At 34.3% G+C, this 14,828-nt stretch overlaps 3 protein-coding genes and 1 non-coding gene across 4 annotated transcripts; 3 read left to right on the top strand and 1 right to left on the bottom strand.

The window, feature by feature from the left end:
* The first annotated feature begins 3,857 nt into the window (after positions 1–3,857).
* On the top strand, positions 3,858–7,038 carry LOC132313205 (rop guanine nucleotide exchange factor 7-like). Its single transcript, XM_059811887.1, has 7 exons — positions 3,858–4,607; positions 4,719–4,835; positions 4,973–5,127; positions 5,396–5,470; positions 5,551–5,841; positions 5,926–6,279; positions 6,387–7,038. The coding sequence occupies exons 1-7, from the start codon at positions 4,010–4,012 to the stop codon at positions 6,924–6,926; spliced, it is 2,130 nt and encodes a 709-aa protein (XP_059667870.1). The 5' UTR covers positions 3,858–4,009; the 3' UTR covers positions 6,927–7,038.
* Positions 7,039–7,917: 879 nt separating this feature from the next.
* Positions 7,918–9,674, top strand: LOC132314682 (uncharacterized). The gene is made up of 3 exons (XM_059813513.1): positions 7,918–8,017; positions 9,261–9,519; positions 9,608–9,674. Exons 1-3 carry the CDS (start codon positions 7,918–7,920, stop codon positions 9,672–9,674), a joined length of 426 nt encoding a protein of 141 aa, XP_059669496.1.
* On the top strand, positions 8,465–8,536 carry TRNAD-GUC (transfer RNA aspartic acid (anticodon GUC)). The gene has a single exon. It is a non-coding gene; the product is annotated as a tRNA-Asp (tRNA).
* Positions 9,675–10,066: 392 nt separating the features above from the next.
* Positions 10,067–13,955, bottom strand: LOC132313207 (uncharacterized). Its single transcript, XM_059811888.1, has 6 exons — positions 13,426–13,955; positions 12,689–12,779; positions 10,985–11,154; positions 10,652–10,712; positions 10,514–10,552; positions 10,067–10,420 (listed from the first exon to the last, which is right to left on the bottom strand). Exons 1-5 carry the CDS (start codon positions 13,552–13,554, stop codon positions 10,536–10,538), a joined length of 468 nt encoding a protein of 155 aa, XP_059667871.1. The 5' UTR covers positions 13,555–13,955; the 3' UTR covers positions 10,067–10,420; positions 10,514–10,535.
* Positions 13,956–14,828: the final 873 nt, after the last annotated feature.

Genomic DNA, 14,828 nt, shown 5'->3' with positions numbered 1-14,828 from the left:
TTCTCCAAGCTTCAATTCAATGATCAAAATCATGCCACATCATCATCTGTGTAACTACTCATCATGTTTGGTTTCACAAATAGCTTAATTCAAGCAAAAATGATAATATTGTGTTTTTATAACTGCTAAATTTAGGTTTGAAAATATTAGTGGACAGGATTGAAGTTTCAATTTTGCTTGCCAATTTTTTCATAATTGCCATATAAAGTGGGATTGTGCCATAAATATAGACTATAGGTTAGTATAATTCTTGTCAAGTGAGAGTGTGATCAGTGTTTAGAAGGTCTATATCCTTCTATTATTATTTATACAAATTAATTATACTGAGATTCATAACCGTGTTCTCAGTCTTGATTGTGATATCTAATTAAAACTTGTGCTAAGAACAAATATAATATAAATTTCGTTACAAACTATGACTAAATTGAAGCCTAATGAATTTAGGAATCATTTGAGAATTTAAAATGATTAGTGGGTGGGTTGATTTTTTATTACAAAAAACTTCTAAAACAAATTGAAGCCTAATGAGTGTTTTGATGTAAGACAGAATTTTCATCAATTCGGTAAGTCCATTTTTACCCGAAATGAGTGTTTTTTGCATGATCCATTAAGCAAAATCTAATCCAAAATCCCCTTTTTGTGTTTCATAGGAGGTTTGTTGATTATTGCAAAAATTTTGTTCGTAGTCTAAATAAATCTGGATTGTTCTGATATCTATTTATTTATTTCTTCTAGGACAAGTGTGTTAGATTAAAAGTTAAAGGTGCGAAAGTTTAGAATCGGGCTCTAAAAAATAATAGGGACCAATCTAGTCGGGTTACGAAGGTATTTGTTTATTTTGAACGTTTATATTTTATTGTTTATGGTGATTTTATTTTATTGAACGTTGATTTTTATATTTCTTTACGTTATACGATTTTTCTATGCTGTTTGTTTTCTTATAATTTAGGTTGGTTTTTTTTTTTTTTTTTTTTTTTTTTTTTTTTTTTTTGTCATTATAAATAGAGTAAAATAACTAATTTGATTATAAATATTATATCAAATTTCTATGCGGTTGATATTTGATTTTTCTTAGTTGCTCTAAGTTTGAGATTCACAGGAAGATTTTGAAGACAAATGAACTCAAGCTCAATGTACAAGGTTATTTTAGTTTTATTTTTATAAAAAACAATATATGTGTGCGCCTGTATGTCCTCTCAACTTTCAAGGCGCTTTTCACATTGAATGTATCTCCATGCTCTAAAACATTAATAAAAGAAAAAGAAAAAAGAAGACTATTCCATTCCAGTTAATCTTCTAAAAGATATTATGTAAACATTATGTTTTTGTTTGAATTCATGGAAAGAAAAGAACTTGGGAGTCTACTTAGGGTTTACATTTCAAAACTTTTATTGCGTTTGTTTTTGGTAATGAAGAAGCAGAGCATTGTCATCTGTGCAGTAAGTGATTGCAACTTTTTGTGCCTATCGCCTTTTGTATTCCCATTCCCATTCCCATCCCCATCTTGGCCACCCATATACTCATGGTGGTACCAATGCATCAAGTTATTTTGGTAAATATTTAGTTAATTAATTGGTGATAGTATCTCACCAAATATACAAATGATCAATATGGTGTATCACCATAATTGTATTCCAAGTTTTAAAGCCATTGGAAAAAGTTGACACGATCATATGGTATTACCTATATGAGACTAATTTTTGTGATTTATTTATCACAAGTATCTTTAGTTGACACAATGACACTCGATACCATTGATTTATATGAATCACATTTTATAATAATCTTTAAAATACCAACAAATTTGATATTATTATGAAAATATTTCAACAAGGTGAATGGTACTCGTTAGTGCCGAATACAAAAGAATAATTGTGTATACTTGCTTTGATTCCGAGGCAATTCTAAATCTTCACTAGACATATTTTACTAATGTTTATACACAATTCCTTAACAATAATAATTTTCTCCCCTAAAAGGTTCCTATTCAAAAATTTAAAACGAAGTCAAGCTTGTGTTGTGACATGTACCATATAAAAACATTATTAAAAGACTAAGGAAATCAGTAGTAGTTCAAATGCCAAAGTATGTGTGTAACGTGTATAAATCATTATTAAACACTGCACAAAGTACTAGAGAGAGTAACAACTTTCTCTTTCCCTCTAAGGTTGTTCAAATGAACTATCAACATCAACCAACACAACTTACTAGCCGTTGGGAGGAGCCTATCTTTGCATTCTTTTTCAGTTGGAACAACCGGCAATATGATCAAAATTGAAGTAACTAAATAACACATAAAAAAAATGAAGACTAGCTTACAAGGAAAGTTACAAAATAGTGGGGGGAAGTAGTATATCTTAAGGTGTTTTATGATTATAATGAGATCCCAACTTCTTCACTTTTCTTCCAAAACTAAAAGTCATTTTTCTATGTCATCTCTTGTTAAAAAAACCTGAATGCTTTCTAAATAGACTTTTTTTCTCATTCAAGCATGACCTCATGCTTAGGCTTATATTATTAATTAGGGCTAGCTCAAATGTGCACACATTTTTCATACCAATTAAAAATGAAAATGTTATTACTTTATGCATCCCAAAATGCCTCAGAGGGAGTCTTCAATTGACCTTTTTGGGTTTGGATTTAGAGGGCACAATAGGGTTTGGGACTTTGGGGATAGAAGTTGGATTTAGCTAGGGTACAGTAATCTTCAATTTACCCCTTTACCCTAAACCACGGGGGCTAATGCGAAATTACTAAAATAGTCTTCTGATGTCTTGATTCTCATGCCTGGCTTTCGTCCCATGGACAAAACATCCATTTTTTTTTCTTGTCGGAAATTGACAAAACATCCTTTGGCAACGACAGTTTGGCATATATGTCTAGCCTTGTTTGAGCGATAAAAATGAAGTGTAACTAGCATTTAAAACTTCCAGAAAGTCACAACTTGACAAGTGATAGCATTTAAGTGTTTAAATTACAACAGAAGTGTCCCCAGTAGAACAAAATTTTGACCACTGTGTGTGAGTACATAATTACTGTACTAAAACTTGGCTCATAGTACAACAGATGCATTAAAAATTAAGGGGGAAAAAAAAAAAAATCATAATTAGAGCAGTTTATGTTGTTTCCTAAAATTCAAGTGATGATGAGAATAGCAAAATTAACCTTCAGTATGATTGTGCAAGTAAATCCCCATCATTACATTTTTCTTCAAAAGGAAGCTAGACTGGATTAATGGATGCCTCATGGCATGATGATGCTCATGAACAAGAAGATCATTCAGTTGCTGTGAAGGGTAATTTAGTAATTTAGAAAAAGGGTAATCCGGTAATTTAACACATGGCCTAGGAAATTAGCAAGTAACAAACAATATGAAGGATATATGGGGGACATAATCGGAAGTTCCGCCCTAGCACAACTCCCGGGACCTTACTTTATCATATACAACTAATTTTAAACATATTTTATAATAATATCACAAGTCCGTAATATACCCCTCCTTTTCATGTTAATAGTTTATTATTTTATTTATATATGTCTCAAATTAGTGATTTTTTTTTAAAAGACAAAATATTTTTCTTTTTTATATTTTCATCATTATCCTTTATTTTTTAAAAAAATTTCAAATTTTGTAATTATATATATTTAAATTAAAAAAAATAATTTAATAATTTTTTTTAAAAAATAATGCATTAATTACAAATCATCTTAAAAACTTCAATTACTATTAATGAACCTATACTGTGGGACGGAGGTAGTAATTGATTATGCTATGAGGTCATGTTTAAGCAAAGCAAAACAAAACAAAAAAGACATTTTTTAAGAGAGAGAGAGAGAGGCGCCTGATTTAAGCAAAGCTACGCTCCCCTTGGCTCTGTACAACATATATCATGTGCTAAGAGTGAACAGCCTTCAGGTTATCATGACACATCTTTACTCTTCTTGCATAAATATATATTTTTGTCATTTTCACTTCTACTCTTAAAAATTTAGAGATGGTTGAAGCCTTATGGATAGTGCCCTTTCAAACCAAGGACAAAGACAACACCACCAACAAAACCACCAACAGCTCAAGCTTTGTCTTCCACTGGTAAATCTCAAAAGCTCCAATAACCCAAACCCATTTTCTCTACTAAGCTTTTGGGTATTAAAATCACTTAGAAGTTTGTACAGTAGAGCTAGAGTATCAAATGGGTATTGCTTCAGAAGGTTACACTTCACTGGTATGGTAGTGAACAACACTGTATATTGTGCTTCACCTTGTTTGATAGAGGCTAAAATGGAAGGATTAGTTGAGAAAAGGGAAGAAATGGAAGAAAGACAAGATGGGTTTAGTGAAAATGGGCATGAGATTGAGGATTTTGTGGGTGAGATTGAAGAGGAGGCTGGAGAATGTAGTTCAAGTTCTGATTTTTTGGCATCAGAGGCAACTGTGAATGAAGAACAGAGTCATAGTAGCTCTGAGGACTCATCTTCTCCACCTTCAATGGGTTGGCCTATTCAGAAGACTGAAGTGCCACATTGTGCCAGTTCTGATGTTTCTGAAGAGGTAGAGAAGCCCCAACGGGATGATAGAAAGTTGGAGAAACAAGGGTCATCAATGCCAGGTTCTAAGTGTATCATCTCTCTTTCTCCTTATGTGTTTGTGTGTATGTCTATGTATGCATTTTTACCTATTTGTCTGATAATTTTATTTTGTTTAACTGGGTTTTAAATAGAGACTGAGATGATGAAGGAAAGGTTTTCTAAATTGCTGCTTGGAGAAGATATGTCTGGATGTGGAAATGGGGTTTGTACAGCATTGGCCATCTCAAATGCAATTACTAATCTGTGTGGTATGATATCTGTGTGTTTGTTTGCCTGAAATTAATTAATTTTCTTTTATTTGATGAGAATTTGGCTAGGGTTAGTATGCAATTCCTTCATTGGCCTGTCTTTTGATGGTTATTATATACCAATACCCAATTTTTAGCTACACTGTTTGGGCAACTCTGGAGATTGGAACCTCTAGCACCTGAAAAGAAATTGATGTGGCGGAGGGAGATGGAGTGGCTTCTTTGTGTTAGTGATCACATTGTTGAGTTGATACCCTCTTGGCAGACCTTTCCAGATGGAAGCAAGCTTGAGGTAAATCTAAATTTCATTAAATCGAAATTTAAGTTTATTAGTTTCAAATCATGAATTAATTTTACATTTAAATTTTGTAAGGCAAACTAATCAACTTTCCCATGGCATGGTAAAATATTTTCAAAGTATTGAGTGCTTGAACATGTATGTGATCCGAAATGAAATGCGGGCAATACCAAGAGTAGAAATTATCGGTCATGTGGCTAAATATTTGAATGAGTCTTTGAAATTTGTCTTCAAAACATTTCCTTTTTGTGCAATGATTCAGGTTATGACCTGTAGACCCCGATCGGATCTTTATGTTAATCTCCCAGCTCTGCGTAAACTAGATAACATGGTTCTGGTAAGGTTCAATAACAATTATTTCTAAATTTATTGCTGGAGGCTTGAGAGGTCATTCTAAATTTGAGCCTCTTTCCACAGGAAATATTGGACAGTTTTGAAAACACAGAATTCTGGTATGTCGATCAAGGTATTCTAGCCCCAGATGCTGATGGATCATCATCTTTCCGACGACCCCTTCCACACCAAGAGGATAAATGGTGGCTACCAGTTCCGCGAGTCCCTCCTGGTGGTCTAAGTGACATTTCAAGAAAGCAGTTGCAGCACAAACGTGATTGCACAAACCAAATACTAAAAGCTTCTATGGCTATTAACAGTATTACTTTAGCTGACATGGATGTCCCTGAATCATACTATGATTCTCTTCCCAAGGTATAGAAGTTCCAGGGAATAACATAATTTTATGAGATCAATGAGACTAAGTTGTTGATTCATATTGATTTGTCTTGGTTGCAGAATGGAAGAGCCTCCTTGGGTGATCTTATTCATCGATATATCACATCAGATCAGTTTTCATCTGAATGTCTTCTTGACTGCCTTGATTTGTCTTCTGAACATCATGCTCTAGAGATTGCAAACCGAGTAGAGTCCTCAATGTATGTGTGGCGCCGAAGAACCAACTCAAAACCACTAACAAACCGCTCCAATTCAAAATCATCGTGGGAAATGGTCAAGGATTTGGTAATTGATGTAGATCACAAGAGGGAATTGCTTGCAGAAAGAGCTGAAAGCCTTTTGCTTTGCTTGAAGCAGCGATTCCCAGGCCTGCCTCAGACAACCTTAGATATGAGCAAAATCCAATACAACAAGGTCTTGATTTTCACCGAACTCTTATGTTTTTTTTTCCTTCTATTTTCTCCGCATGCCTTCTAGTTGGAATTCACTACCCGGCTACTGAAATAACTCTGTTTCTGTAGGATGTTGGCAAATCCATTTTGGAGAGCTACTCAAGAGTCTTGGAGAGCTTGGCTTTTAATATTGTTGCACGGATTGATGATCTACTTTACATGGATGACATGACGAAGCATTCAGATCAATTCTTGTCACTCTCTCAAGTTGGTGCAGTCGCTCATAAAAGAGTTGCAATTCCATACTCAGTGCCTGTCTCGAGCACTCCATATAAAACAGCTTTTACCACCCCAAGCTTTTCACCTTCACTGCTAGTTAGCCCTGCAAAGGGAGGAAATTCGCCATCCCTCACTAGCAACAAGCTTCTCCATCGTGGGTTTGGGGTGAAAAAGGTTTTGACAGATTATCTTAGTATTGATACAAAAGGGAAGGACTACACCAATCAAGCTGAGAGATCAGAATTATTTTCAAGCACCAATCGAGTTGAAAGATCAGAATCATTTTCAAGCACCACTCGAGAAGCATCAGCATCTAAAGCTGGAGTAGAATCTATTGAGAATTCAAAAGAAGGCAGCTTTCTGAAACAAAATTTAGCTGTGGAAGAATGAACCTTGAGGCTTTGAGCCACTTTATTGAGAATTGGCCTCTTCAGCCATCTCCTTCATGTACGTTATCCATACATGTAAAAAGTTTACCTGCAAATTTTATCAATTTACTCCATTCTTCTTGTACTGAAATGTTTTTAGATGGCAGTGAGAGATTTTGTCATTTGAGTTCTCATATATCAACTGATTGAACTGACACAAAAGTGAATGGTAATGAATATATATTAGATATGTTCTTGGATTCTATAGATGACGTCCATTTATATTTTCGCGGTGCATTTTAATTTCAACTGAAACAAATGGCAATGCAACCTGTTAGCAAACTTGGAATTGTTTTACCCTTCCTGTTGAGGAAGTTCAAGAAGTTTTCCCAACAAAATTTCCACATGCTAAGCTGATTCATGGATATGACAGGTCCTTTTGCATAAGACTTTTACAACTCTCCTTGTATTTTTGACAGCACAAATATGCAGTTATTGGAGTATGGACAGGTTAGGATTTTGCTAATTGCAATTCGCTTTTGCATACAAAATCCACGCGACATGTGAAATCCTTAGAAAATATACAGGTGAACAACATATATAGAGGCAAATTTTTCTACAGCAAAGAACAGATATGTAGACCTATTGGAAAAATTGGAACAATTCGGTCTAGATAATAGAAGGCTATCTAAATGCATGGATAGCACTTTTCAAGCAGTTGATTTAGACTGATTTGTATTGTCTTTATAAAGGATATGCATTTCAAAATTGTTTCATTCACCAGACAGGTTCTCTTTTCTGAGTTGTATAAGCTCTTCATTGTCAGTTGCCAATTTAATTTTGATAATTAGTTTAGCCATCTAGTTTCTGTAATCACCAATCAGTATATTTGATTGAATGGAATACAAATTTAAGTCAATTCCACGGTTAATGTTTTCTTGTTAAATCATAATTTTGATTTTAAAAAGCATAGCTATTTCTTAACTGATAAAAGTTCTATTAATAATTTAATAATGAGGAAATATCATCCTCAATGGAGAGTTGAGAGAAGAAATACAAGTTTCATTGTCTTAGTTGGGTCACCAAACAAGACGAAATTGAGAAAAGTGAAAGGTATGTGAGTCTCCCCAAAGCTTTCTACTAATTAAGTTGGTTAAAAAGGTATACTTTGTCTAATTTACCTTATGGTACAATATGTGGGCATGGGAGAAATATTCTCTCTCCCATCAATTATACATTTCTAATTTCTTCTCCTTAAATAAATCAACTTGTGAAAAATGGGTTTCTAAAATTTGCTTTGCTTTTTTTTTTTTTTTCAAATTTTCTCACATTTGAAGATATATAACAATCTATTATCTTGCCCTGTATGTAATACGTGTGTAATAGAATTATTGATCTGTGTGTGTTTATAATTACTCACTTTCCCTCACTGAGACTTGAATCTTCAGTAGTTTATGTATATATATATATATATGACTATTTCCTCCCAGAGGTGAAGAACAAAAAGTACGTTATGAACTTCCGTTAAGTTACAATAGTTGAAGATACAGACGTCAACAAGTCGTTGTAGTATAGTGGTGAGTATATCCGCCTGTCACGCGGATGACCCGGGTTCGATCCCCGGCAACGGCGATTTTTAATTTTTGTAACTCAACGAACAGTTGATGTTATCAATTAAATAAAGCATGACCATTGTAGTCACTGACAAGATGTAGTGAAGGCAAAGCTATTAACATTATCCCATGAAACTTGGAACAAGATTTCATTAATTTTAGGATGACTTCTGGTTAGTTAGCTTACATTTTATTATTAATGAAATAACTAATTTATGTTAGTCAGCTTAAAATTACAAATAGATAGAAGGTTGATTTTTGTTAAACCAAAAAAGGTTATGGGTTTTTCATTGTTAATGGATGAGATTTGCATTTGTTGCCTTAAAAGAGAAATATAAATTTTCACAAAGAAAAGATGGCTTTCACAGGAGGATGCCACTTAATTATATTATATGGTAGAGGAATCATATAATGTCACTGAGATTTGTTGCATCTGTGTAAGGAAATCTACACTCTGAGGTGGAAAATGTCACTGAGATTGTTGCATCTGTGTAAGGCATAATATAATATATGGAGCTAATTAAATGGATACTGCAATAAGTAATTCATGTCTTGCTTTAGTGCTTGCTCCATTAGGATTTAGTGCTTTGTCAGACTACCATATTTTTTAGGCCTTTTTGCAGTAAAAAAAAGGATTACCAGGAGAGCATAATTTGTGCATTGGGATAGAGAAATCAAGGCTTCAATGAATTAGGTCATCTGCATTTTAAGCTTGGTTGTCGTCGTTGTTGTTGTCACTGTAGGGGCTGATGGGGCAGGACCATGTGGGAGAGCTTCTCCAGACGAGGAGGCCATGAAGATGGCACCTTGTGCGATGGCAGCACAAGATGAGAAAGCCACTGTTTCAGGCAATTGCTGCCTTCAGGTTAAGAAAATAGGCCAGAATCTGAGCTGCCTCTGTGCTGTTACGCTTTCTGACACGGCCAAGAGTTCTGGAATCAAGCCAGAAGTTGCTATGACCATCCCCAAGCGCTGCAACCTCCCTAAGCATCCTGTGTGGACGTAAGTAGTTTCTCCAACCTTCATTTTCTTCTTTTCCTTTTGTTTTCTTCTTTTATCATCTCCTGAATCTCAAATGCTTGTTTTGCAGCTTATACAGTCCCTTGATGGACTGCTATGAACAATATGATCATCGAAACCAAGCACGAATTACTTAAAGAAACAAACAGCTACTGGTATTAGTAGTTACTGCTGTGACTTTTTAGGAAAATATTAAGAACCAGCACTATGTATATACCTTTCTTGATAAAGATTGTAATATGAGTCTGAATTGTGTGTTGCCATTGCCCTTCATTAATCTTTTACAACCGAAACTTAACAACCACTGGGACTCGGGACTTGGACTGTTTTTCTATCAGTGGTTGACATTGCATGTGGGTTAATTATAGAAGACACTCAACTAATGATCTGAAGCTCAAATATGGAATAGGTTGAATCTCCATCTTTTATGCATTTTCCTTCCATATATATTGTTTGTGCTTTACTCAGGCCATTGAAAATGGTCATAGAGAAGAGATTTTCATGACCTCATATAAATTGCAAACATAAATATATAAAACATATATATTAACAGCTAGAAACCAGTAAAGATCCATCATTCAACCATACATAAAAAGATACTTGAGGTGACTTCATATTCATAGTTAAACCCCACAAAAGCAGAGCTTAACATTTTAAATGAAGTCCCTATACTAACCATCCTTTACACTGGACCATCCAGTTCATCATCCTTTTACATTTATATACTAGTACTATGTAATATCTATATAGAAAAAAAGAGTGCATGTAACTATTCACTATGGAGGAAGCTACGACAAGCGGCTAGCTGCCTGCATCGAACGCCTATCCTCTTTTTCCATATCAAAAAGGTAGAATATAGCTGTTACCCTATCTTCATAACTTCCTGCAAAGAAAGATATCAATTTAGAACAAAGAACACGGAACATTACACAGAATGATAAAAAAGAAAAGAAAATAGATTTCATAACCAAAATACCTAGGAGAGTATAAGGAACCTTTTAGTAATAGAGAGACCCTGCAGAAACAAATATTTTAGATAACAATTAAATGTTAGTAGAGTACAGAGTTAAAAAATCTTCTCATAAACATTTATAACAATCACAGCTTTTCATACCCTTCCACCAATTTCCTCTAGAAGCACTGCCAGAATCATCTTCTCCCCCTTCTTTGTTGAACTGATTAGATCACAAAAAATAGTTAGCATGGTCATAAAATACTCTGAAGAGTGCATTAAATTGGGTGCCAAACATTTGTTTTTCTAATTATAGATATGGGAAATGGTGCAATAAGTCAAAACATTTCAAACTGAATCATGGAACCTCCTAATGACACAGAAAAATCATTCTCCGCATCCGAATATTATTCTGCATAAAAGATCAGTCAAGTGTGCTCGAATTGGTGTGCAATGAAGTATTCATTTATATTAGGCATGATAAACAATACTCACAGTTGTGAGCCCAGAACTCTGGGAACTCTTAGGGTAAGAATAGATATCTTGACCACCATAATATATGGACGAGCTGAGATGACATGGTTGTACTTTTTCTTCCTGATAAAAGTTCATGTCCCTATTTGGCGTGCTTTGACCTTCACCTTCACTGCTGTTACGGTTTGTCACTGAAAAGAGCGCAGGATTAACTCTTAGAAGAATCCATAGTAAGAAAATATAATATAACCTCCAAGCATTAACTTGAGTGTCAGCTCCATTCCTCAAAGAAGAGGTTGAGGATTTAAGCTACAACAGAAAATAAGTTAAAAACACTGGGTCATTGGCCAAGGTAGATCGAGCTCTCCTGCTCAAAGGGGTAGCCTGGTAGGTAATTAAGCAGTTCGACCCCAAAGTGTTACCATTATTGAAGGTGCAACTTATGATTGATTGGTGTAGAAAATGTTTATATACACTGTTTTTGAGCAAGTAGAGTAGTAGAAATTATTAAGATAGCTCAGTCTGTATATTAAAGGGTTAAACTTTACAAAGTAGACCAAAAATAGTACTAGAATTCAAGATTTAGTTAGGTTAGTTTAAAGTACTAATTGAAGCCTAGCACTAGATAAAAAGATTCTTTTATATAAAATTCAACCGTATTGAAGGCGCAACTTATGAATTAATGTAATATCTTCATAAATGAGGTACTTGAGTAATATCTTCTAAATCTTCCCAGTTAAGAAATTCGGAGTTTAATTAATGTAATGGAAGCAATGGTCTAAATTGTGAAATGTAACCCTTCATTTACATATTAAGCTATCTTCATAAATGAGGTCTTTGGTAATATCTTCTAAATCTGCCTAATTAAGATATACGATTAATGTAGGTAATTAATCCTCTTAAGTACTAAATAAAGGGTACAAAAAATCTTCTCAAATCACAATTATTTAGGATTAAGGGCCACACACAGACATTTATTTTAATGATAAATACAAGATTTTCTCCCTTCCAAGATTAGTAAATCAGAGAATTCAGAATGATTATTAAATGTCCATTCTCATCTCACGTTTTGTTTTTGGGAATTTGATTTTAACATTAGGGTGGGATTCTCTCCTCTTTTTCGTTTCCACTGTTGTTGTTCTTTTGTTACTTGTCCGTGTACAAGGTAGGTACTTGGGACTTCTTTTTTTTTCTTTGATTTTAACTTCAACTACTCATGACTTCCAAATGTAAATTATAATGTGTTTTAATTTTATTTTTTCCCAGATAGATTAGAAAAATGAATTTGGTCTCAAATAGGAATAGTCCTAGAATTCAAGAATTAGTCAGGTTGGTCTAAAATAATTGAAGCAGAAAAACTAGATAAAAAGATTTTTTTTTTTATATATAAAATTCAACAACATACACAAAAGCAGAGAAAATTTTGGATGTTAGAGTGGCTTAAGCCTCATCTGTTTGGGTGAGGGGTAGATGGGGAACAAAGTTCCTAAACTGTTCCTTAAGAAGTAGGGGGGAAAATAAGAGGGAGCACTTTTTTGAGTAATCTTCAGCCAAACAAGGCAAAATAGAATATATAGCAGTGGAAGAACATGATGTACGTTTGGCCTAAACATGCAAATCAGCTGCCATATTGTAAATATATCATTTGTCGTCTTTATATAACAAAAGATATACTCAGATGTCAGAAAAGGTTGATTAAAACACAACTAAAATCATTTCACTTACCTGGAGGTCCAAGTTTGTCATTCCAAACCTGACTTGCAGAGTCCTGCTTCTTTTCAACCAACCCTGAGCGCACGGACTCTCTACCCACCACCTGAAATTACACCAATTTATCCAAAATTCAGAGCTTTCAAATTGAATTTGATGACTCAAAAAACCAAGGTAAATTTAACCAAACATGACGTTGGAAAGGGAGCTACGCGGATAAAGACATTATTTTGAATCTCAAAAAAAAAAAAAAGGTCTTGGAAACTCCATATTTACTTTTATTTCTCCTTCCATTTCTTCTATTAACTGACTCAAAAATCTCTCTATAATCTTTCTGGGTGTGTAACAAATTTAATTATTGAACTTCAATAAAATAAAATCAAAACAGTTGTCATTTTATAAAATCCTTTTCATTGCACCATATGGGTTTTACTTGTTCCCCAAATTGGTGTACCTCATCCTCAAGTGAAACACTATAAAATAAAATTCACCACATCCAGTCCAGAAATGGTTTCCAAATTTAATTTAATTTTTTTTTATTTTTAAAAAAAGACCTTCAAGATTAGACGCCCAAAAGAAGAAAACAATAAATGAAACTCTAAAATCTATCAACAGAAACACAACAGCTCCATTGAATAATCAGAAATGACAACCCTAAATCTGATAAACAATATAATATTTTTTTTTTTTTTTTGAAAATTCCAAAATTCAGGAGGAATAATAATCAACAGATTGTTAAAAAAAGGCAATACCTGGGACGAAGGTGCAAAGATAGAGCCGAAAATCCCAGAAGATGAAGAAGCAGATGAGTCCTTTGAACCAAAAAGATCAGAAGTGAAGGAGGAAGATGATGAAGAACCTAATTCCTTTCTTCCTTCCATTTCTCTCTGTATTTTCTCTCTCTCTCTCCCTCTATATATCTCTGTATGTCTAAACCCACAAATGAAAACACCTGGAGATAGCGGTTTATATAACCAAGACCCACCGTCAAAGATGACTCGGATACCAACGTAACGGCAGAGAGATATGGAGAGAAACAAACAGAAAGTGCAGATGAAAACAAAGAAAAGAAGGAACAAAAAGGGGAAAAATAAAATTATAGAGAGAGAAAGAGAGGGAGACACGTGATGAGAGAGAGGATATCAGAAACAAAACCGTTGCCTCACCGATTTATAAGCCTCAAAAGAACGGCCCTCGGGATGCCGTCCATTTGCCGTCACTTCAACCGCCCTACTCTCTCTATATTTATTAACCCACTGTCTCTCCATAATCTAAAATCTATACTCTCGCCGACGTTCTCTCTCTCTCTCAAATCTGTTTGTTTCTTCAGTTTCCGTTACTCACCGTTTTTTTTGCTCCTTTTTGAATTCCACCTGTGTTAAATGTACGGAATTATGCCACGTGTAAAATAGCAACTTCCAAGTGGGCCCCGTTTACAAACTTCCAACCTATTACTGCCACGTATACCTAGCGGATAATAACATAACTACCCTACCCTACCCTACCCTACCCATCCCTGTCCCTCTCTATCCCAAACCTGTTTGACCCTTTTTTTTGACGCGTTTGAATACATATATAAACAGTGAGTCTGTATGTGTATAAAATATAAAGAGAGAGAGAGAGAGAGAGTGTGTGTGTATTTTAGAGAGAGAAAGAGGGCCCTAAGGGCGTAACCTTATCTTTTTATCCTTTGGCAGCCAAGGGGATCGGAGTGGGTGTTGTTCTTTTCTCTCACTTATCAGTTTAGATGGTAAATAATAGAGTTTAAGAAATCTAGAACTGCACATTAAGCGGAGTCAAGTCGAAGACTGGTCAATCTCAACTCATTTCTCCATGTATGTATGTAGTTTGGAATCATATCACACTTGTGACTAACTTAAAAACTTAAATTATAAATTCAATCGGGTTGTTATTGCAAACCATTCTTGTACATTTAGTTACTACTAGTATTTAACTTCTGCAACTAATATCTTTAAATTAAATTTTATATCAAATATTTTTATGATTTATCATATTGCTGTTATAAATTTATGAAAAAAAAACTTTTTCTTAATTTGCCAGAATAAAATTGAAAAAAAGAACAATCGTTGTGGACCTCAAACACCATCTCTCTCCAAATATGAACTGAACTGATTGGAATATGTTGGAAGAGGAG

The sequence above is a fragment of the Cornus florida genome, unplaced genomic scaffold (assembly GCF_030987335.1).
Source record: "Cornus florida cultivar Cherokee Brave unplaced genomic scaffold, ASM3098733v1 CherokeeBrave_3.0.0_Hap2_Chr06, whole genome shotgun sequence".
In the NCBI taxonomy this organism is placed as follows: domain Eukaryota; kingdom Viridiplantae; phylum Streptophyta; class Magnoliopsida; order Cornales; family Cornaceae; genus Cornus; species Cornus florida.
Note: the sequence above shows the minus strand (reverse complement) of the source record. Positions and strands in the feature narration are given on the sequence as shown.